General features: G+C 31.9%; 1 protein-coding gene across 5 annotated transcripts; it reads left to right on the forward strand.

Moving 5' to 3' along the window:
* Positions 1 to 974: 974 nt before the first annotated feature.
* LOC148619270 (radical S-adenosyl methionine domain-containing protein 1, mitochondrial-like) lies at positions 975 to 22,954 on the forward strand. Of its 5 annotated transcripts, XM_088578970.1 has the most exons (17): positions 975 to 1,175; positions 4,116 to 4,238; positions 4,735 to 4,911; positions 6,402 to 6,454; positions 7,957 to 8,063; positions 9,428 to 9,560; positions 10,300 to 10,345; positions 12,293 to 12,354; positions 12,717 to 12,822; positions 13,429 to 13,521; positions 13,857 to 13,907; positions 15,141 to 15,194; positions 16,135 to 16,198; positions 17,262 to 17,409; positions 18,160 to 18,214; positions 22,062 to 22,165; positions 22,639 to 22,954. In XM_088578970.1, exons 3-17 carry the CDS (start codon positions 4,762 to 4,764, stop codon positions 22,730 to 22,732), a joined length of 1,320 nt encoding a protein of 439 aa, XP_088435096.1. In that variant the 5' UTR covers positions 975 to 1,175; positions 4,116 to 4,238; positions 4,735 to 4,761; the 3' UTR covers positions 22,733 to 22,954. The 5 variants fall into 5 exon arrangements, with proteins under 5 accessions (XP_088435096.1, XP_088435095.1, XP_088435097.1 ...); XM_088578969.1 differs by lacking the exon at positions 4,116 to 4,238; XM_088578972.1 differs by lacking the exons at positions 975 to 1,175; positions 4,116 to 4,238; positions 4,735 to 4,911 and adding an exon at positions 6,920 to 7,211 and having other exon boundaries at positions 6,421 to 6,454.
* The last annotated feature ends 389 nt before the right edge of the window (positions 22,955 to 23,343 follow it).

Consider the following 23,343-nt stretch of genomic DNA (forward strand, 5'->3'; position numbering starts at 1 on the left):
TCTGAATCTGTTTTGATCTTAAACTTTATGAGTTTTATGCTCGTGAAGTTTTGTGAGTTTTATGCTCATATAGTTTTATGAGTTTTATGCTCATATAATTTTATGAGTTTTATGCTGAGGAAGGATATCAGTTATCCGAAATATTCAATTTAAATTTTACCATCTTCTGGTGATGTTAAGCATATTTAGACGATATATATGCATCATTTAACATGTGTACTCTTTAATGATTTTTTCTTTATGTTCACTTCCTAATTACATTGCATCTTTAGTTTGTATTTAATTGTTTAAGGTATTGTCATTATATCTCTTAAAGTGGAAATAAAGACACGAACGAATAACAAAGGAAAAGAGCCAGTTATACTACAAAAACCGAAACAAAAACAAAATGTGCTCACACAAAAAATGTCTTATTGGGCTAAACAAGTTGCAAAATAAGTGTAAAAGTTACATGATTATATTAATGTAATTAAAAAAAACCCTGAATCTGAATTAATTTGATGTTTATATGCACAAAATAAATGAATGAAATGTGTTGTGATGCAGGAGCCTTTCAGAACACCTGCATCCTAATACATCCCATTCATTTAGTTAACGCATATAAATATCCAATTTTTAATTAAATACCAGGCTGTAACAACTGAAAGAACCTAACCACTTTGCAAAGTAAATGAAAAAATATCAAATATTTGAACAACCAGGCATGAAAAACAGGAATATTGACTCTGCTATCTTTTAGAAACATTTGTCATATGTATCGATTAAAATCTCAATTCAGGTAAAGAAGCATGAATTCTATATTTATAACGAGTCTCTGTTACGGGCTGTTAGAACGGCGAATTTTGTCTATACTACCCCGTCAGATAGTAATGATAAAGTACTTAAGTCAAAGTCAAGTTAAAAAAGGTCCGTTTCAGAAATGGTATAACTAAATACCAAAAAAATCTTCCACACCTTTTGTAATGGGTTTTTCTCCCCTATACTATAATACCCCTGACAAAGTATATGCACAGCAAAGATAGGATTTCTTGAATGAAGCTCAAACTCCGTTATTCGAAGACATTTGTCATATTTTTTTAAAATAGTTTTTATTACATTGCTTCGGACACCTATTCCTAAAAGTGATTAAGTTACAATATATTACAAAAATGTAAGGCTGTCTTTACTATTTAAAGGTAATTGAGTTTTGATTCTTCAGGATCAGAATACCTGTCACCTGTTTATGTCAGGAACTTACAGTTTCTGAATGAATACACATAATATAATTCCTTTCAAATCAATTAATAATATGATGAACGCTCCAGAAGAAACATTAATTAAAAACAACTTTGATAATTTTTGTCAGCTCTTCTTTGATATATTATACTTATAACCTTCTAATATAATATATTTTGGAATGATATATGTCCTGAAGCATTATACTAATTGTCATGGTCCGAAATGTCCTTGGGTCGAATTGTCTGGCATTGGTAAACATTATGCTTCTTATAATTAGCAAAACATCTTAACAGATTTCTTTTATTCAATTTAGTTTCGCTTGATACTGTTTTGATTTGTATCATTTAATTATATTTTTATTACGAGTTGATTCATTTTATTGAATTGTTTCATTTTGATTCTTTCTTTTAACGATTATTTTTGTTTCGTTTTCGTTTCATAATTTTTATGACCTGAGAATTATGGGCAATATTGATTACATAATTTTAGTAAACAACTGGGTGTCATACTGCAGACTATGATGACCAACCCTATCTTGGAAAAGCTATGATTCGATTTGTATTTGATTATCGAAACTAGCGAATATTTTCCAAGACTGGTTTGGCTCTCAAACGCATATATCCAAGTATACGCAAATGAAGCTGCTATTGTGCTGTTTTTCAGCTCCTGAAAATGAAGGTACAAACCAGATATTGATGCCTTTTCTTGCCTTAAGTATACAGAATGCAGGGGTCGCGCTGGGCTTCGCCATTGTTGCAATGTGCGATTTTTTATTTGATCTGGCGACAAAAATAACCAGTTGGCGATTTTCATGGCGCCTAAGTTTTGTATATTAAAATTTACAGGAAGTTTATCAGCAAGGGATATTTTCTCTAATTATCAAATTATGTTGACACCTGGTCAGAGTTAACTGACCATGACCAATTTATGACTGAAGGAAGTTAACAGTAATTAGACCAGAAGACCATGACTGACAATATCCTCATGGGAGGTGTCAATCAAATGTAAATATATTATTGAGCCAATCAAAACTCTCATCATCTGGGCAAAGGTAAACACAATTATGGCCTTGTGCATGTGGCTACATACAAGCTTCACAGCCCTGTTTAACCATGTGATACATTCAGAAACAGATTTACCTAATAACAGAATAAATTAAATCCAATTAACAATGATTATCCCATCATGAAGTGTCTAAATACTTAGAAATTAAAGAATTGATGAAAGAAAATGGATGACATTTGTTTACACTTTTGCCATGTGACTTTTTGGCAGAAAAATCGGTAAACAAATAGAATGGGGATTCCCAAAATCTAATTAAGGAAATACTATTCAGATACCAAGATAATTAAACAGGGACACAATTAATGGTCCATGGTACAAAATGTGGTTTGTTAGAAATTTTATCACTTGAAAAAAAAAAGAATCAAGTTTGTTAAATTAAAAAAAAAAAAATTGTATTGTAAGATAAATTAGACCATAAAGAACAAAGGTGAAAATGCTTTAAAATCAGGGACTAAAATACCTGTTTCTGGAGTAGTACTTATTTTATGCATATGAAAGTGACAGACTAGAGCTGAAAACCTGCTACATTCATGCATCAAGAGTGAATCTTGTGTACATGTATGTCATGAATGGAGAGGTTATTTTGATGAATTGACAAAGATAATTCATCAGTGGACTTAATACTGTCATATTTTTAAAAAAAAGTATAAATTTTTTTTGGCCCCTCCCTGGCTCTAATTTCTGAAAATTGGCAACATAAAATGGCAGCTGGCGATTTTTCTGGCGACAGAATTTTGAAAGCCAGAGCAGCCCCTGGAACCAAGTTGATAATACACCATAAATGCTCCCTTTGGGAGCGTATTATGTTTTAAAGTTAGTAATTTTGTTTCAGCTTAATAATTTTTATTCCTGCAAATAAAATGAAGTTGTAGTCTTCATATCAAATGATTTGAGCAGGGACTAAAAGTTGTTTATATTTAATCCGAGATTTGAGGAACTTCTTTTTGGCCTTGGAAGATGTTTAGCAATAAATTTGCTATATTTTCATTCAAAATTGTCAACTTTCCTTTCATCTGAGGCAACTTCCCTTCAGCACCTGCATATGGAGTGTTCATATCACAACTCATACATTATGCCAGAGCTTGCCAAAACTACGCAGACTTTTTGTATCAACTAGAACTCTAACAAATAGGCTTCTGGAACAGGGTTATGTTGCTACAATATTGAAGTCATCACTACAGAAATTTGATGGTCATCATCATGAACTCGTGGATAGTTACGGTGTATCCATCTGCGCCATGCAAACTGATTTATTCAACGGGTCATAGTTTTTCTTTCCTGTTTTCTTTTCCTCGTTTGTCTACCCCGGACTTGACTTTTTATGAGCAACTCGGCAGGTGTTTCTAGAAAAGCAGAGGACGCTTACCCTACCAGTGCACCTGGTCTATGCTCCCAGTTCTTAGTGGAGTCCGAGTTGCTCATTTGCTTTTGTTACTTTTTATGTATGATTTTAGTTACTTTATGTTCTTTGTTGTGTATGTCTGTTTTCCATATCTGGTCTTTGTCCCAGGATTACATTCTTTTGATTACCGCTATAACCTTGGTTTCTTGATTACTCTATAAATGTATGAGGAAAGTTTAGTTTTTGCAAAATGTGTCAAGAAGCATTGAATATGTTAAGCATATTTATCACAATTATCATAATTTTCATCCTTCCATCAATATTTTATAACTGATAAACAGGAAGTGAAGAGCAGTAATTTTAAGTAAAATTGAAGGGAAATTCGACTTGATGAAAAGTGTGTATTTTTTTAAAAATATTTTGTACGTCTTGGAAATTATTTTCTTAAGCAGAGTTTTTGAATGAAATTGCAAATTAATTTTTTTTACAGGTTTAGGAAATTGTAAAAAAAAGTTTAAATGATCTAAAAATCATATCCATACCCGTGAACTGTCCACATTTGGGGAAGACTCCCACAAAAGCAATGAAAAAATGAGAGTCTCCAAAATAAAAAGTAAGACTTGTGGAAGGTTTTTAGGTTAAAATACTACCAATATATTTTCTATGAAAAATATGAAATAATTAAATTTTGTCATAATTTTTTTTTTCTCTAAAAATCTCCCACACGAACTGAAAAGTAAACAGGTATGCACATCTCTAAATCGATATTAAAGATTAGCATTCAGTTTCAAATTTAAGAAAGATAACCAGTTCTAAATTACATGGGAAATGCAAATTCATTATTACAGTTATATTTTACATCACAAAATCATTGAAATTGACTCTCTGTATTCTACTATTACTATAATCAAAAACCTTCAGTGCTAACAGCACTTTGATTTTTTATTGTTGATGAATATTAATTAATATATGAGAGTTACCTCCCATAATGCATTGTACACAAAGGACCATAGATACATATACATTTTGTAGTGTTTATTAATTTGATATACACTCATGTCATGCAATATTCAAACTTTACATTAATATTTGAATCATTTTATTTTCAGGTACTTTCAATCAAAGATTTTTGAAATATGTTGCAGTTCAGAAACTTAGCCATGCTCCCTAGGTTATTTGAGAAAACCTCCAAGAACTACTTTGGACCTATAACCTTTTGCCTCCTTTCAAGTGTACAGCAGAACACCAGTATTACTCCTTACCAGAAGGCTACACTTTACATTCATGTATGTTGTTAATGATGGAATTTGATATGATTTTTCCTTTTTCTTGATTAGTTAAGGTTATTTATTGATTTACATGTGAATATTATATCTGAAGATAACTGATAAATGGTCACTGTGGGTGAACTGATGTAAGATCTGTAAATATACACCCACTCATTAGAGTGAGGCTATATTGCAATCAACTTGTCTGTCTGTCCGTGACACCTGTTAGTTGTGGGCCAGGTGAGCTATAGCCACCACTTGGCATCTGTTGTCGTCGTTGTCCACCAGAACCAAACTTGGTATAAATGTTCCTTAGGGTATTCTGCATAGAACTGATTTGGGGATATTTGATTTATGAAAAAAAATGGCCGCTGTTGCCAAAAGTAAAACATAGGGGTCAGAAAGAAGTTTTTCGCATATATCTCCAAAACTGTAAGGTTTAGCCAAATTTTGTGTGGGTAAAAATGTTAAGCATGATGGATCTCTCTGTAGTCAAATATTTATTCTAATCTGTAAAGCCATGTGGGAGTTATTACCCTTTTTCAACCTTTTTTTTAGCTCTTTTTAATTTAAAAAAAAAAAAATCTTCTCTGTCATTACTTGATCTATTGGAACTAAACTTGGTATGAATGTTCCTTAGGGTATTCTGCTTAGAAATCTCGAGTGGATTTTTGATCCATTGAAAAACATGTTCACTATTACTAAAAAAAGAATAAAAGGGTCAGTCAGAAGTTTTTTCTCATTTATCTCCAAAACTGTTAGGTTAAGCAAATTTCTTTCACATGCTGAACAAATTCTTAGTATAAGGCCTACAAAAGTTTACTGGGATCAAAGGTGTTGTACAACTCCTTGTTAGAGTTTTTGCTCTTGAATGGCAAAAATTTAACCCAGGTGATGATTCATGCTCCTGGGAGACTCTTGTTTTGTAACAGATTTCTCATCCTCTACTGTAGGGAATGCTTAGACATTTTTTATATTGCTTTCTCATGATAACTTATACAATGTCTCACCTTTTCAGTTTTAGGGTGCTGCATAAAGGAAATTTATGTAACAGTTTTCTTATCTTCTACTAAAGGGAATGCTTAGATATTTGGTATATTGGTTCAGCATAACAAATTGTTCTATGTCTCCCTGTCCCAGCTTTGACTGAAATGGTTGAGTGGGGGGTATTATTAGCATGATGTAGGGTGCAACATCTTGTTTAAAGCTTTCTACCATATTAAAGAAGAGTGTTGTTGATTTGTATGTGATCAGTGGAAATTTTGCTAAATATTCTTATAACCAGTTGAAAAAAACAACTAATACATTATAAATACAGACAATATATACGATAGAAAGTACATGTATCTGGTATTTGCTTTATTTACAAAAAGTAGTGACTAGGATTTGATTTATCATCCAAACTAGATTGTAAAAATGAAAATAAGACTGATTTTTCTGAAATGTGAAAATATTGTTTTAGTGTACCATACTATTTAAATATTTATATCTAGGATGATAATTTTCAGTGGCCTTATTGTGCAAAGATGTGTTCCTACTGTAACTTTAACAAATACATTAGGTAAGTAAACAATTTGGTGTATACATGTACATGGATTTATATTTACATTTCACATCCATATTAGAAAGCTAAACTGGAAAACATCATGATGTTGCAGTTTAGCTTTTAGTACAGTGTTTAAAAAAATATAATTAAAAACAAATTTTACAGAAATTTAACTATTGTTGGTAAACAATTTAGGCACCGGTACTCAGAACTGTATAAAATCTGATAGGTTATACCACTGATATAGTGGGAAATAGATCACCATTAACATTGCCTGTGTTATAATTGGCAATAGATAACCACCAACATGCCAGTGATATAATGGGCAATAAGTAACCATCAACATGCCAGTGACATAACAGGAATAGGTTACCACCAACATGCTAATGATGTAATGGGCAATAGGTAACAACCAACATGCCAGTGATATAATTGGCAATACGTAACCATTTACATTGCTTGTGTTATAATTGGCAATAGGTAACCACCAACATGCCAGTGATATAATGGGCAATACATTACCACCAACCTGCCAGTGATGTAATGGACAATAGGTAACCACCAACATGCCAGTGACATTATGGGCAATAGTTAATCACCAACATACTAGTGATATGATGGGCAACTGGTAACCATCTTCATTGCCAATGATATAATGGAAAATAAACAACCACCAATATGCCAGTGATATAATGGACTATAGACAAACATACTAGTGATGTAATGAGCAACTGGTAACCATCATCATTGTCAGTGTTATATTTGGCAATAGGTAATCATGAACATGCCAGTGACATAATGGGCAATAGGTAACCACCAACATGCCAGTGATAAAATGGGCAATAGGTAACCATCAGCATGCTAGTAGTATAATGAGCAATAGATAACCACCAACATGCCTGTGATGTTATGGGCAATAGGTAACCACCAATATGCCATTGATGTAATGAGTAATAGGTAACCACCAACATGCCTGTGATGTAATGGGCAATAGGTAACCACCAACATGCCTGTAATATAATGGGCAATAGGTAACCACCAACATGCCAGTGATATAACTGGCAATAGGTAACCACCACCATGCCAGTGATATAATTGGCAATAGGTAACCACCAACACACTAGTGATATAAAGGGCAATAGGTAACAACCAATATGCCAGTGATATAAGGGGCAATAGGTAACCACCAACATGCCAATGATATTAGGCAATAGGTTATCTCCTACTGAACTACTGTAAACCATATTTTTGCTGTTACTTATTTTCATGTTTCAGGATATCAATTCCTTTTAGCTATTTCAGGACTCTGTTTGTCTTGTATTCCATATAATGAAGGTACATCACCAATGATTTATTTTCTTGAAGTTTTCTTGCTTGTGAAATTGACAAACTTAAATTGCTTGCAAATGATTTACAGTAAATATTAGAAATATTTTCAAACTCAGGTTGTATAAGTAGATAGATCTTTCCATCATAATATTTTAACTGGTGCACTCAAAACAAAATTCTTGTTGTAGGGATACAGTTGACAACAAAAGAATGACTGAATGTTTAAAAAGAGAAGCTGAGACGTTAATTAGAATGAGTGGTGTCACAGAGATTCAGACTGTCTACTGTGGTGGAGGTAAATTTGTTAGAATGTTTAAACATAAAGTACAGTTGCATTCTAGTATTTGGCTTTTGAGTTATTCTTATAAGCATATTTAAACCCCCCTTGTTTGCGGGGTATAAGTTTCATCCAATCTGTCCATCTATATTTCTGTCAGAACTGTTTTCTTAGCAGCTTGCAGCATTGTTATAAAGTTTTTGGGATGTAATATTACCACATGGAGATGTGCATACTGTATGGAATTTATGTTTGAACAAAAATTGTAGAAATGACAGCTGTTGAATTTAAGTGTTTTTCAGCAAAACTTCTCATGCTTTGTCCGCATCTCCTCCTGAACTTATTGCAGGATTGTTGTGGAAGTTAATGGACATGCACGTATCGTCAGGAATTTATGTTTGGACAAAAATGTTTGAAATAACAGCTGTTGAAGTTAAGTGTTTTTCAGCTAAACTTGGTCTCATGTGTTGTCTGCAACTCCTCAACAACTTGAAGAATTGGTATGATACTTAATGGAGTGTTAAATTACCAGATTGGGATATGCATATTGTCAAGATTGTATATTTTAAGCAAATTTGCAGTCACACTCTGTCATTGTGTTGTCAACAACAAAAAAAATAGTACTGATAATGGTTTTGAGTTTTAAAAAGGGCAGCAAACTTTTGTGTCAAAAGTGCTTAGTTTATCCCCCATAAAAATAGTGTACAATATGAATCTTGTGTGGTCTCCGAATATTTAGGGTTTAACAGTCTGTGGGAGGTATAAGTTCCATTAGAGGCAATGTCTAGTTAACCTTGTCTCACTCATTTTAGAAGATTTAATATTATTTTGTTGTTTTTTATACTAAAATCTCCTTCAACCAAAAAGTAAATGGCTATACTAATTAGATTTCCATATATACCCTATACTGTGAAAGTACTATTGTTTGTTGGGTACCAATTTTCGTGGTTTTCGTGGGTGAGTCAAGCCACAAAATTCAGTTTCTAACAAAAAGCAGATTCCCATTGATGTGTGTACTGAAAACCTCAAAACTACAAATTTTTCTACTGCATATAATGAAGAAGGGTAAAACAAATTTCATCTGCATTGTGAAAATGTCAAAAATTATTTCAAAGAAAACTTTAGGATTACAAATCAGAAATTATAATCTCTGTTAAGAGAAAGAATTCATTTTATTCTAAACTCACTTTGTAGACTTTATCAATTATGATAGCTATTGGTAAAGGCAACTTTAACATTTTCATAATAACATATTTCTTATACTGTTAATATTGATGATTGAATTCTTGTTCTCAAGAACTCCGAATTCATTTTTTGTTTGGAAGACAAAAATGTTTTGTCACACAATGCTTATGTAATATTCTGTTGACCATATTATCTAGGTACACCAAGCTTGGCTGAAGCCAGTACCGTGGCAGCCATTTTAGATACAGTCAGAAATACTACTATGATGGCATCAGATACAGAAATAACTCTTGAGGCTAATCCTACAACAACAGAAAGGGAGAAATTAAAGTGAGTCAATATAATAATATAGTAAGGTGGTGTAGGAGAAATATTGTTTTGATACAGTGTATGTGTTATAGTAGAGGAACAGAACCAATTCCTCAGTTATTATTATAGGTAGACAAGTCAATTGTAATTTGACATAAAAATTTAAATTTAAGGAGTTTTTAGATTAAATTTATAAAAGTGTCCTATAGTAATAAAGTTTCATTACACTAACAGAGAAAGTACTGTGAACCATTTTATTTTTGTAATTTAGGGTGTAAATCCCATTTAGAGGCTATTTAATTTTGGTCTCACACTCTGTCAGAGTTGTATTCTTCTGTAAAGAGGCTTTTTCCCAGTGGTTTGTTTCTTTGTTTTCTCTTGCTTGCCAAAAAAAAAAGTGGTTTATATTACATGACTATAGTTACAAGACAGACTAGAACACACTTTGATGGATATAAAGCTGTGACAAGCCTCCTCAAAGACATAAAAAGCCAACAGTACAATACCTTGGATCACTTGGGATTACATTTATTGTCATCAAAAGGATTTTTTGTTTTCCCCAAAATCAGCTCTTATATATGCAGCCTATGACAGTGAAGGCCATGTAGAATCATCTCTCATGGCTTGATAATCATGATATCTGTAGTGTAAGAATATTGATCTTTACTGGAGAAAGGTTCTAACTCCCTTTTTAAGATCTTCAATTAAACACTAAATAGTGATTTTAAAGTATTTGGGTCCTTGTTTTATATATTTACAGACAATTTAGAGATGCCGGTGTGAACAGGTTATCAGTAGGTGTACAGGTATGTTGTAATGTCTTGTATCATAAAACTAGAATTTAAATATGTATTTTTAGTGTTAAAAAGTATAATTTTACTTTAGATTTAGTCCACAAGTGATGAGGCATGGGAAAAAAAGGAACCAAAGACATTTAATAGGTGTTCAAGTACTTGTACATATTTTTAACAGAAAGTAATAGCAGTGATAAGACCTATACTGCTACCACACTCTCCAAAGAAGAGATTGTGGAAAACCATAAATCTGTGCTGTCCTGTTTTGGTCTCTCTACCAAGGACGATGATTGTGATTTACCGTCTATGTACTGGATTCCTAAACTCACCAAGAATCCATACAAACAACGTTTCTTAGCTGGATCTGCAAAATGTACCACCAAACCTCTTTCAAAACTTTTAACTTCTATACTCACAACTGTCAAAGAGGGTCTGCAGTCCTACCACAACACTTGTTACTCCCGTAGTGATATTAATTCAATGTAGATCTTGAAAAGATCTTGAAAGATCTATTGTAGACAATCAGTTCAAGGCTATTATCTGAATATAATAGCATTAAAACCTATAATTTTTCAACATTGTATATTTCTATTCCCATACTCAGTTAAAATCCCGACCTAAAAACATTATACATCGTTGTTTTTCCCAAAAAGATGGTACACCTAGATACAAATATATAGTTCTTGGTAGAGATTACTCATATTTTGTAAGAAAAAATTCCAAATCATCTTCCAAATATACAGAGGAAGATGTTTACAAAATGCTGGAAATTTTAATTGACAACATATTTGTCCAATGTGGTGGATGTGTTTTTCAACAAACAGTCACATTTCAATGGGAACAAATTGTGCTCCTTTACTTGCTGACCTATTCCTTCACTCTTATGGGATTGACTTCATAGCTGATCTGATCCGAAAGAAAGAATATCGTTTTGTTAGATCCTTTAATCTCAGTTTCCACTATATAGATGACATATTATCTTTAAACAATCCCAATTTTGGGGATTTGATACATTGCATCTACCCAAAAGAACTTTAGATAAAGGATACTACAGACACTGTGAAGTCAGCCTTATATCTTGACCTACACTTAGAAATCAATGGTAAAGGAAAACTATTGACCAATTTTTATGACAAACGTGATGACCTTTCATTCAGATTTGTCAACTTTCCTTTCATCTGTGGGGACATACCTGCATATGGAGTGTTCATATCACAACTCATACGTTATGTCATAGCTTGCCGAAACTATGCAGACTTTTTGTATCCCGCTAGAACTCTAACAAATAGGCTTCTGGAACATTATGTTATGTTGTTACAAGATTGAAGTCATCACTACAGAAGTTTCATGGTCGTCATCATGAACTATGGATCGTTATGGTGTATCCATCTGCGCCATGAAAACTGATTTATTCAATGGGTCATAGTTTTCCTTTAATCGTTTGTCTACCCCAGACTTGACTTTTTATGAGCAACTCGGCGGGTGTTTCTAGAAAAGCAGTGGATGCTTACCCTACTGGAGCACCTGGTCCATGCTCCCAGTTTTTAGTGGAGTCGGAGTTGCTCATTTGCTTTTGTTATTTTGTATGTATCATTTTAGTTACCTTTTGTTCTTTGTTGTGCATGTCTTTTTTCCATGTCTGGTCTTTGTCCTTGGATTACATTCTTTTGATTACCGCTATAACCTTGGTTCCTAAACAACAATACATCATAATAATATACCTGGAAGTTGCAAACTAAATAAAAATTGGTCTTTCATTTTTAATGCTTTCAACAGTAGAAAGTTGGGATAAAAAATATATCTAGATGAGACTATCAAGCCCTATTTCTACTACATTACTTTATCAATAAATCTGTTTATTTTTGTATTTTGTCTTGAGTTAAATTATGTTTTGTAGAAATGCAGCTCAGACAATGTTAAATGTATAAAAAAAACTGTCTTTTTTTTTTTTTATCATAGACCTTACTAGAGGATGACCTTAAGTTCCTGGGCAGACAACACACAGCCAATGATGCTATAAGGTATGGACAGTTGTTGTCTTATTGTTGGTCATGTTTAAGTGTCATTTAAGGGGGAAGCGAATCAGGGGAGATAATTTTTGAAGAAAAATAAGTTGATTATATAATGTATGTATCATTACTCATGAAGGTATAGTCATGGGGTATAGAAAAACTCTTTAGTAACATACTGACTCCAACTATTTCAGTCCAGTTTTGAGGATTATAAGTTATTGACTTTGATACAATTAAAACTGGAATGTAGATAGAGTATTGGAGTGATTTCACCTTATTTATGTCTTGAATTTAGATTAGGGTAAGCCTCTGGCAATTCTTTAATCTTACTAGTATGTGACAGTAAATGAATAAGTCAATGTTCTATTAAGGTGTATAAGAGATGCCAAGGAACTCTTTCCTGGTCAAGTGTCAGTGGACATTATCTTTGGTAGACCTGGTCAGACAGTTGACAACTGGAGAGATGAGTTAAATAAAGTAAGTGTCTGCTATATACATGTACAGTCAAACCTGTGATATCAACCACCTGTATTCAGAAATAACCTGTGATAGCAACCACCTGTATTCAGAAATAATCTGTCATAGCAACCACATGTATTCAGGAATAAACAGTCTTAGTGACCACCTGTATTAAGCAATAACCTGTCATAGCAGCCACCTGTATTCAGGAATAACCAGTCTTAAAAGACTATGATTAAGATATCCATATGAAGTTATATTATATAAAATATTATATAAAGACAATCTCAGTTACATGATGATGATATCACTCTCCCTTGGAAGATCATTTATGACAGTTGTTACCGTACCGTTAAATTCAAAGACTTCCAAGAATAAGGTAGACAAGTAGAGTATAGTTGATTTTGTGTAGTCAATCAAACTGCAGAGACGATTCATTTCCCATCAACTATTAAGATGTTGGCTCCTAATACCAGGTTTAGATTAATATAGATTGAGAAAATTGCTTAAAACTGTGATTAATGACATCCATAAAGGATAGCATTTGAGGAATGTGAATAAACCAATAAATTAATGTTAAAACTTTTGTACTTATTGTCAGCATAAAGTTTTTGTATAACTCAGGTAATGGAACTCTGTGATGACCACATATCTCTTTATCAGCTCACCATAGAAAGAGGAACACCATTGCAGAAATGGGTGGATGAAGGAAAAGTGGTATTTTATTTATTTTTATTTCATATTCGCCATTTTAATTTCAGCTTGTACTGTTTTTCCATGGGAACATTCTTTCCTATACATACATCATAAATATCATTTATATCCTCCTTGAAAGGTTATATACAAGTTTTAATTTTCATCTGAATTTTCTTTAGTCATACATCATTTGAGTTGCCTACCCGGTAATTTTAAATTGATTTTTCTGTATTGTTTTACTCATTGCCATAATTTCTTTGTTTGCACTAGTTCACTGTACAAATTGATGACTGTTTTATAGAAACTTACAATGCTACATCAGAAATTTTACCACCAAAATAAACAATTTTTTTCAGGTATTACCTGATGATGAGATGATGGCAGATTTGTTTGAATCAGCTTTAGAGGTATAGCATGTTTGTTTAACATGTATTATTATTTTATTTTATTTACCACTTAAGCGAGATAACAGGAACTTTTAAAATACTGATATAGAACAAAGGGTACATTTATTTCACTCTATGGAGTATTGTCCCATACCACACAATCATCAAAGTTTTGGCATACTGAAGACCAACTTATTTTCATGAGCAATCTATTTTTACTATTAAGTTTCATGAGCAAGAAAAACTGTGAAAATAAACTGCCACAAATAAGTTTATACTAGATTACATCTTTGAAAGTGTGTTTAATAGATGCAAAATTAAAAAGAAGCAAACTTGGATTGACATGCTAAACCACGAAAATAACTATCTGTGAAAATAATTTGGTATACAGTATGTGATAACTTTATATGAAAGATTATTAGGCAAAACAAATTTATACCTCTGTTTCCTGTTATCGGACCGACTCATGCTTTACACTCCAACTGACTGAATTTCATGTTAAAAATAATATAAAGTACCACCAAACCATACATTAAACAAATAGTAGTCAATTTTGGGTTTCCACAAAGTCCTTGTAGACAATTAAGATGATTTTGAAGTTGATTTCCAAGAAATTTGGGAAAAAATAAGTAAATAAAATAAAATAAAATCCTGACCTACTGGCCTATTTTTTCCTTACATGTAACAGGAAACAGAGTTACAATTTTGTTTGGCCTAAGTATGGCTATGTTAAACTAATCAATACTTACAGAAACTATAAATGTACAAATATTAGCTCTGGGTATTTCAGTTGACTAAGATAGTTTGTAGTTGTGTCATAGGAGTACATTTTCACTATTTTTGGTGGCTCACAATATGATAGGTTCAAAATTTGTATGTTTATTGTCTGTGAAACATTATTTGTTCATATGTGTACAATGTAAAGAAATTTAGAAGAGGTGAACATGTCTTATACTCAGATTTTTTTTTTTAAAAAGATAATCATGAACAAAGAAAGATAACTGCAGATATGTTTTAAATACTGTATGGAGAACTGTGGGTTTATATGATAGACAGGATAAATTCTCCTTTCACTAAATTTTAACCAAATTTTATTGTAATTTTAGGGCCAATTACATATTTAAATTTGATGAAATGTGGAGTTTTGCAAAAAAATAGTTGTTTCTCACAGCCCTAAAAGAAACACTGCCATTATACAGTCACACTAAACAAATTTACAGGAATTTAGTTATCACTGCATAGTTTATGTTTCAGACATTGGAAAGTCATGGCTTTATTCAGTATGAAGTTTCTAATTTTTCTAGAAATGTAAGTGACAGAAATTGACTTTGCTACTTTTTCATGTTATATGATAAATTTGTAAGAAACTACAGTTAGAAAGAAAAGGGAACTTGAATTAAAAAACAACTTACCACATATAAGAATTAAAAACAGACAAAAACAACTCACCACGTATAGATATCAAAAACAGACAAAAACAAACTCACCACATATAAGAATTAAAAACAGACAAAAACAACTCACCACGTATAAGAATTATAAAACAGACAAAAACAACTCACCACTTATAAGAATTAAAAACAGACAAAAACAACTCACCACGTATAAGAATTAAAAACAGACAAAAACAACTCACCACGTATAAGAATTAAAAACAGACAAAAACAACTCACCACGTATAGAAATTAAAAACAGACAAAAACAAACTCACCACTTATAAGAATTAAAAACAGACAAAAGCAACTCACCCAGTATAAGAATTAAAACAGACAAAAACAACTCACCATGTATAAGAATTAAAAACAGACAAAAACAACTCTCCACGTATAAAAATTAAAAACAGACAAGAACAACTCACCACGTATAAAAATTAAAAACGGACAAAAACAACTCACCACGTATAAGAATTAAAAACAGACAAAAACAACTCACCACGTATAGAAATTAAAAACAGACAAAAACAAACTCACCACTTATAAGAATTAAAAACAGACAAAAGCAACTTGCCCAGTATAAGAATTAAAAACAGACAAAAACAACTCACCATGTATAAGAATTAAAAACAGACAAAAACAACTCACCACGTATAGAAATAAAAGGAAATTATACAAAAACCTATAAATTATAAGATAAACCAACTAGACCATATAGTATGGACGTGATGCATCAATAGAGTACAAGTCTCGTAAATACATTAGTAAAAAAATCTACAGGATTAAGTTATATTTTCATCTATGTATTTTTTCAGGGTAAATTTGGTCGACATAACAAAGCATACTGGGAAGGAGTTGACTATATTGGCATAGGACCAGGTTTGTAAAACTTCTCACACAAGTTAATATGATGGAGGAATGCAATATATGTGCATGGGGTCCTCTTCTGAAATTATTTCTTCAATTTTCTAGTATGGGTTTACAGAAAAACACCTTATAGGGTATATTTGGTTAATAAGAAATTTGGCTAAGAAAATTTGTCAATCAATATGGATATTTCATGCTACATGTATTTGATAAAATATGTGAACAGTTTTTGTCAATTAAAATTGACACGTTTTTTTTTCATAAATAAAATGAGTGATTTCTTAGACAGCAAAAGTTTCTCACAGTTTGTGAATATATGACATGGAATCTAAAGTGCAAAATGTGTAAATATAGGCAGATTGATTTGTTTGATTGAAATATAGGACTTCTGTCTAAACAACTCGAACAAAATCTATTGAACTGAGACAACCTCAGACAGCCTATATCTTAGAAGAAATGCCGTAAGCAAATGTTTTAATAGTGTTTATCAAGGTCAGTCACCTGGTTTATTCAGACTTTCACACATTAGATATAAATTTTAAGGAATGTTTCAAATTTTTGTACAGGTTATACGAAATAACCTGGTTTGAGGCAGTTTATATTTATATACCGCAAAAGTGTAAACTGGCCCAAACAGTCAGAAACATTCCTTAAAATTTAATTTCTAATGTGTTGAAGTCCAAATATTAAGAATTGATTTGTTATTAAAACATGATTTTGTTCGGGATTTTTTGAATCGCAGAGTGTGGACCCATGGACATTGATTATGTTGTAGTACCAAGCTAGGTTATACAAAATAACCTGGTTTGATCAAATAGAACCAACCAATCAGAAATGTTGTCACAAATCAAATTATTAACAAATGTTATTTCTTAAAGAAATTGCTTGGTTTGGGCCTGTTTTAGAATATTTTTGTAGAACACTGTTTCACAAGATGTTGATGTCTTAGATATATGGAATAATCTTGAGAAGAAAATACAACTATTGAACTTAATACAATGTATATCGGTTGAATGAGCATGTTAAAAAAATAAAACTGCCTATTCTGTTGTACTGATTATAGGAAATGTTGTAGGTGCACATGGTAGATTTACACCTGTGAATTCAGGTAAACACCTAAGAGAAGCCAGGGTTCAAATTCTAGAACCAAATAGGTGGATGAGAGAGGTAGAAACACATGGACATGGTACAAAGTTGGCCAAGCCTCAGTCTATTTTGGAACAGTGAGTTATATATAGTGCCAAATGATTCTTTTAGATAGAAAAAAAGATTTCAGTAGATTAAACAATAAAAATTACTGTTGCTAATAACAAAATTTATCTATGAAAAATGATCTAAAATACTAGATTTCTTTGATGCATGTAAATTAATCTTTGAGGATTTGTGACCTCATAATCCATAGGTATATCAGATGTATCATAGGTCATATTACCTTCAGAATAGATGAAGTCTGCAAAAGCAATAGACTGTGCATGTGTTTTGTGATTTGCCACTATAAAGTCACAATGACAGTTGTGGGAAATGATGATGGTGTTTCAGACTTAATACATGTAGTTAGATGGCATGAAAAATGTAGTGTTTTTCAGAAGTGGATACTTACTATTAACCCTATTGAAACTATTGGATTTCTTTTCACTTGTGAGAGAAATTTAGTATCATTTCACTTCTTACACTGCACTCCAAACAAAGAAAAATCAAAAAGACAAAGTTATCACCGTCATGGAAGAATTTCAGTAGGGGCTTGGGTAAGAATTTATCAGATATTAAACTTTAATTTTCCAGAATAGATTTTAATTTTTAACTTAGAATGATGGAAGCTCAAATGACAGATACATAGCCTATTGAGTCATAAGTTAGAGGCCATTATTTTATGGTAACAATGGTCACTTAGAAGTAAAGTTATTGGAGGTATTATAATGGTTTTTCATTTGATGTTAGTCGATTTTGTATATAATTACTTTGATTTATTTCAGGCAAGAAGAACTGATTGTGATGGGGTTGAGAACTATCAATGGTGTTATGAAGGAGGTATATAACTGTATTTATTATATTGTGCTCTTATGTTTGCCAGTCTCTCTTTTGCTTTCAAATGCTCTTTCCCCCTTTTTTTATAGAATAGACATCTACAATCAAAGAAAGGTCATATTGATCTAGTTTCAGATTAGGTCTCAGTATCGTATTAATTTTCCCATAGACTTCTATAGTGAAGTGCATATTTTTAGGAATTTTTAAAAAATATGTAAATTGATTCAATAAAACTTTCACTTATGTAGCATTTCTAAAGACATGTGAAAAAATAATTTCCCGCAAAGAAAATAGGGTGAGTCCACGAAGATCGGACAGAAAAGTAGTCTCGAACTATAAATAGCCATTTTCCCTACTTTCACTTTCGTTTTGCACTCACCAAACCAACCTTTTCAGTGGAACATTTTTATGATATCATGTTAGATTTTCTTTTAAAAAAGTTCTTCACCTTACAGTGTGATGTTTGCTCTATTTTATAAGTCATTGTTCATATCTTTTGACAAAATATTAGTTTGTAGAGAGGCAAAAAGAAAATGCACTATATTTTTATAGCATCCATGTTTTGACGTACACCTGCTCAGGGATATGCAATACGATACTGGTACCTATTACTAATAAACATTTCAATATAATCATAAAAGTTGTTGTTTTTCTGCTAGAGTATTCATTTTCATACTGAAAATTCAGAATATCATTGCCCTGCTATAAACATGAGTTTTCTATTAAAATTTTTATATAGGTACCCTATTCCAGGCATGAGACTAATATCTCAATGTTAGCCAGAAAATATTACTTTTGATAAAAAGTTGCTGCATTAGTCAAACTAAGCAAATTTGTGGTTTATTCTGACATGGTAGATACATGAGCTGTACTATGAGTTCCAAATCATTATTTAATCCCCCCTTGTGAGTTCCATATATGGAAATATTAATATCCAAACCTCCTTTTTTGTCTTTAACTCAAGGGAGCCTCTTGTTTAAAGTAAAGTATAATGACCGGCACAACCAACTGTTTTAAACTATAGATATGGTCATTTCAATTATAATAAATCCAAAAAAAATTATACCAATATCATAGTTTTAAAAAAATATAGCTTTTCATATGCAGAAAATACAGATTTTAAGCCATTTTGGTACCCCAGGCAGATACAAATGGACCTCAAAATGACAGGAAAAGGACTTTTATTTAAAACAGATAGCTATGATGCAAGAAAAATAGTTTATTGGTATAAATATTATAATAAAAACTGTCTGCTTTAGATACTTTTTGAAAAAAATCAGTTTTTATATGAAAAAACACCTTTAATTTTCTTGCCGCATTAGAATCTGTCCATTTGAACCACTAAAAAAAGTCCACTAAAAAATTGGCTGTTGACTTTTGTGATATTTCTGTGTTTAAATCAACCACACAGTTATATGGCAACTCATTTGAGCTATTTATTTGAAAGAAAAACAAAAAATAAAAAAAATATTTATTTTTTCATATATAAGAGGCAATGTATGGAAAATGACTATTTTCAAGTCCTAACCACATACTTAAAATGTGTTGTAACTTGAAAACTATCCTTTATGCAGGAGTATTACTTGCTTTAGGTTACATGAATATAGATATGCTCATCATAAACAGTCAAGATAATAATTTTATTGAACTGATATTATACAAATTCATGAAAACAAAATGCATTTCCAAATTTGGTAAAGATTAACCATAAATGCAAAAAACCAGAGCTACCATAAAAAATCAGGTTCAAAAGTTGGCTAATTCATCTTAAAAGTGTTACCTGCAGTGGGGTACTACTTTTTCAGTTGGTAAAGACCACTTGCTGAATATCCAACTTTACTTGAAAAACTGGCTTACTAGGTCTCAGTATCGTATTAATTTTCCCATAGACTTCTATAGTGAAGTGCATATTTTTAGGAATTTTTAAAAAATATGTAAATTGATTCAATAAAACTTTCACTTATGTAGCATTTCTAAAGACATGTGAAAAAATAATTTCCCGCAAAGAAAATAGGGTGAGTCCACGAAGATCGGACAGAAAAGTAGTCTCAAACTATAAATAGCCATTTTCCCTACTTTCACTTTCGTTTTGCACTCACCAAACCAACCTTTTCAGTGGAACATTTTTATGATATCATGTTAGATTTTCTTTTAAAAAAGTTCTTCATCTTACAGTGTGATGTTTGCTCTATTTTATAAGTCATTGTTCATATCTTTTGACAAAATATTAGTTTGTAGAGAGGCAAAAAGAAAATGCACTATATTTTTATAGCATCCATGTTTTGACATACACCTGCTCAGGGATATGCAATACGATACTGGTACCATTATACAAAGTTGTATAAGAAAATAATTAGAGTTATCTCCCTGTGTGTCTGTCAAATTTATTGTTTGTCACTTTGGGGAAAGAAAATTCTGTGAATTGATTTATTATAGTTATCATCCTTTTTTTACAGATTACACATGATCATGGCTTGTCTGCCTGTCTACTCCTATAGTTTTTGAACTACATCTAAAATGTTTTACTGGGTATTTTTACACATGATGAAGGTGTGCAGGGCCAAAGGATTTTGATTTTCATGAAATATTATGGAAATTGATGATAGTTACACTTAGTCATTTTACTCAGAAATATATGGATCATGACTAGTCCGGCTATCTCCTCCTACAGTTTTTGAACTACATCTAAAATATTTAATAGGATATTTCTACACATGATGAAGGTGTGCAGGGCCAAAGAATTTTCATTTTCATGAAATATTACGGAAATTGGTGATAGTTACGCATAGTTATTCTACTCAGATATATATGGATCATGCTTTTCCGGCTATCTCCTTGTACATTTTTTTTAACTGCATCTAAAATATTTTACAGGGTATTTCTACACATGATGAAGGTGTGCATGGCCAAAGGAATTGTCTGCTCTTTGGAGATGATCCACATTGAAAATCCAGCAGTTCCTATTGTATTTTAATGTCCCTTAATTTTGAAGTCTACTCTACATTCTATATCATTTTTATCTCCTAAGAACAAGGGCTATATGAAAAGCCTCATGTTAATTTCAGTTAACTATAACATTTTAAACAAAATATCAAAAATATGTAGGCTTTCCAACCATGAGTCACATTTGCATGTTTCTTGTCTGGAGTGCTACTTAAATTCTGTAGAACACTCACTGGATAGCGAAAATATCTGTCAGTCTTTAAAATGATGCTTCACTGTATGTTTTTAACATTTTGTGCATACTGGTCAATAACATTCTTTAAAGTTTCTTTTTGTCTCTGAATTTTCTTTATTTCTCAATGTTCAGTCTAAATCCTTTCTAGAACACAAGTGGCTTTCAAGGTCAAGGCCATTGAGACAACTTTTTAAATGAAGGGGTGTCATGTTTCACATTTTTTACTGCTTTACTTAAAATTGATATTTAATACATACTTGAAAATTAAATATTAAGTACTTATAGTCCAGTATTAGCAATGAGTGTTCAGTCACATCCCTATGAGCTGTCCTGTATAGGATACTTTCAAGTATATGGCTTTGGCTAAAGTCATGTTTTTTATTACATATAAATTTAACTCAGACAACATGCCTACTCTGAAAATCTAAATTCAAATCCACTAAATTAATTGTTTTTATCTAAACCTTACACCATACATATGATTTAAGATATTCATTAACTGAGTTTTGTTGATCAAAACAAGCACTGTAGCTAGACAAAATTTGTCTGAGTGAGGAAACCTGGAGGTAATCAGAGGTGGACAGGAATATAGTTTCTGTCTTTGTTTACAATTTTAATATGTGTTCTGACCATATGTTTTTATTGCTAGTAATATATATGTTATATTTTCAGTCATGGTCTAAAAGATGTAATACCCAAACCTTGAGAGAAATGTTCCAAATCCATGACACAGTTCAGAATTATGTAGATTCCAGACTGTTGGTGTTTGATGATAGGTAATTTAACATTTTTATATGACAACAAAATGAGCTTTACAAATCTTCATGATATTCTGTAAATAGAAATATATAGAATCTACAACGATAACGAGTTGATTATGGAATTTCTCACATCGAGTGAAATAAATTTTATAGTTTTGATAGCGAGGCTTGCTGAGCTATTCAAACTATAAAATTTATTTCACGAGATGTGAGAAATTCATAATTAACAACCTTTGAGTGTAGATTCTGTTTCTCTAATGCCCTAAAAATGTCAAAAATACCCAAAAATGAAAAGCGTGTGTAATGTTATGATTTCGATTCATAGGAAACATGTTGATGTCACACAAACGCAAACATTCCAAACAAAAGAAACCAGACGATTTCAAAGGTTTTTTCACTTCAAATCTTCCAGAGTCTCTTCATAATTCTTATTTAAGGTAAGAAAACACCAAAATATCTAAAGTGATGTTTTCAATATCTATTTACAGGGGAATGAGAGCCACAAAGAAAGGACTTGCTGTATTGAATCCTATTTTACACGATTTACTGAACATTCTCAATGACCAGAGGCCTGGTGGCTGATCCTAGATACATTATCACTAGTTAGAGAAAAATAAGTCAGATATGAATTGCTGATGAAGTGATTAAGCTTTAAGAACAGTGTGAGCAACTGCATATGTTTCCCAACAGGCTGAATTAACAGATGAAATTAATGCAATGTAGTTTGGAACCAAATAAAGCATTCCACTGAAACTGTCTATATTATAGTTATGGCTATTATAGTGAATAAAACAGTTAACTCAGGGAATAGAGTTGGTCTTCCTTGGTTCAAGTAATAGGAAGTTTATTTTCATCCAAGTTCTAATAAGACAGTTCATTCAGTCAAAAGAACTCAAACTATCACCTAGAGTTAAATATTTTACTTGTTTTAAGGTTTAGAATACTTCCCTGAAAGGGTTTGTATAATAATGACCAATTTAGTTTTTTATCCCACGTGGACCACTTTCAAAATCCCACCTGGACCACTTTCAAAGTAAGTTATATTTTTGAAATTGTACCACTGTCATTACCCCGAAGGAAGGTGAGAACTGGAAGCATTTAAGAATCAAGGGCCTAAAAGGAGCCAATTTTATTCCTGCCAAATTCTCATCCTGTGACAAATGTCATATTCCAATAAATCTTCAAAGCTGTAT

This window comes from Perna viridis, chromosome 4, assembly GCF_037379345.1.
Source record: "Perna viridis isolate PV_CMFRI_1.1 ecotype Kerala chromosome 4, ASM3737934v1, whole genome shotgun sequence".
Lineage (NCBI taxonomy): Eukaryota > Metazoa > Mollusca > Bivalvia > Mytilida > Mytilidae > Perna > Perna viridis.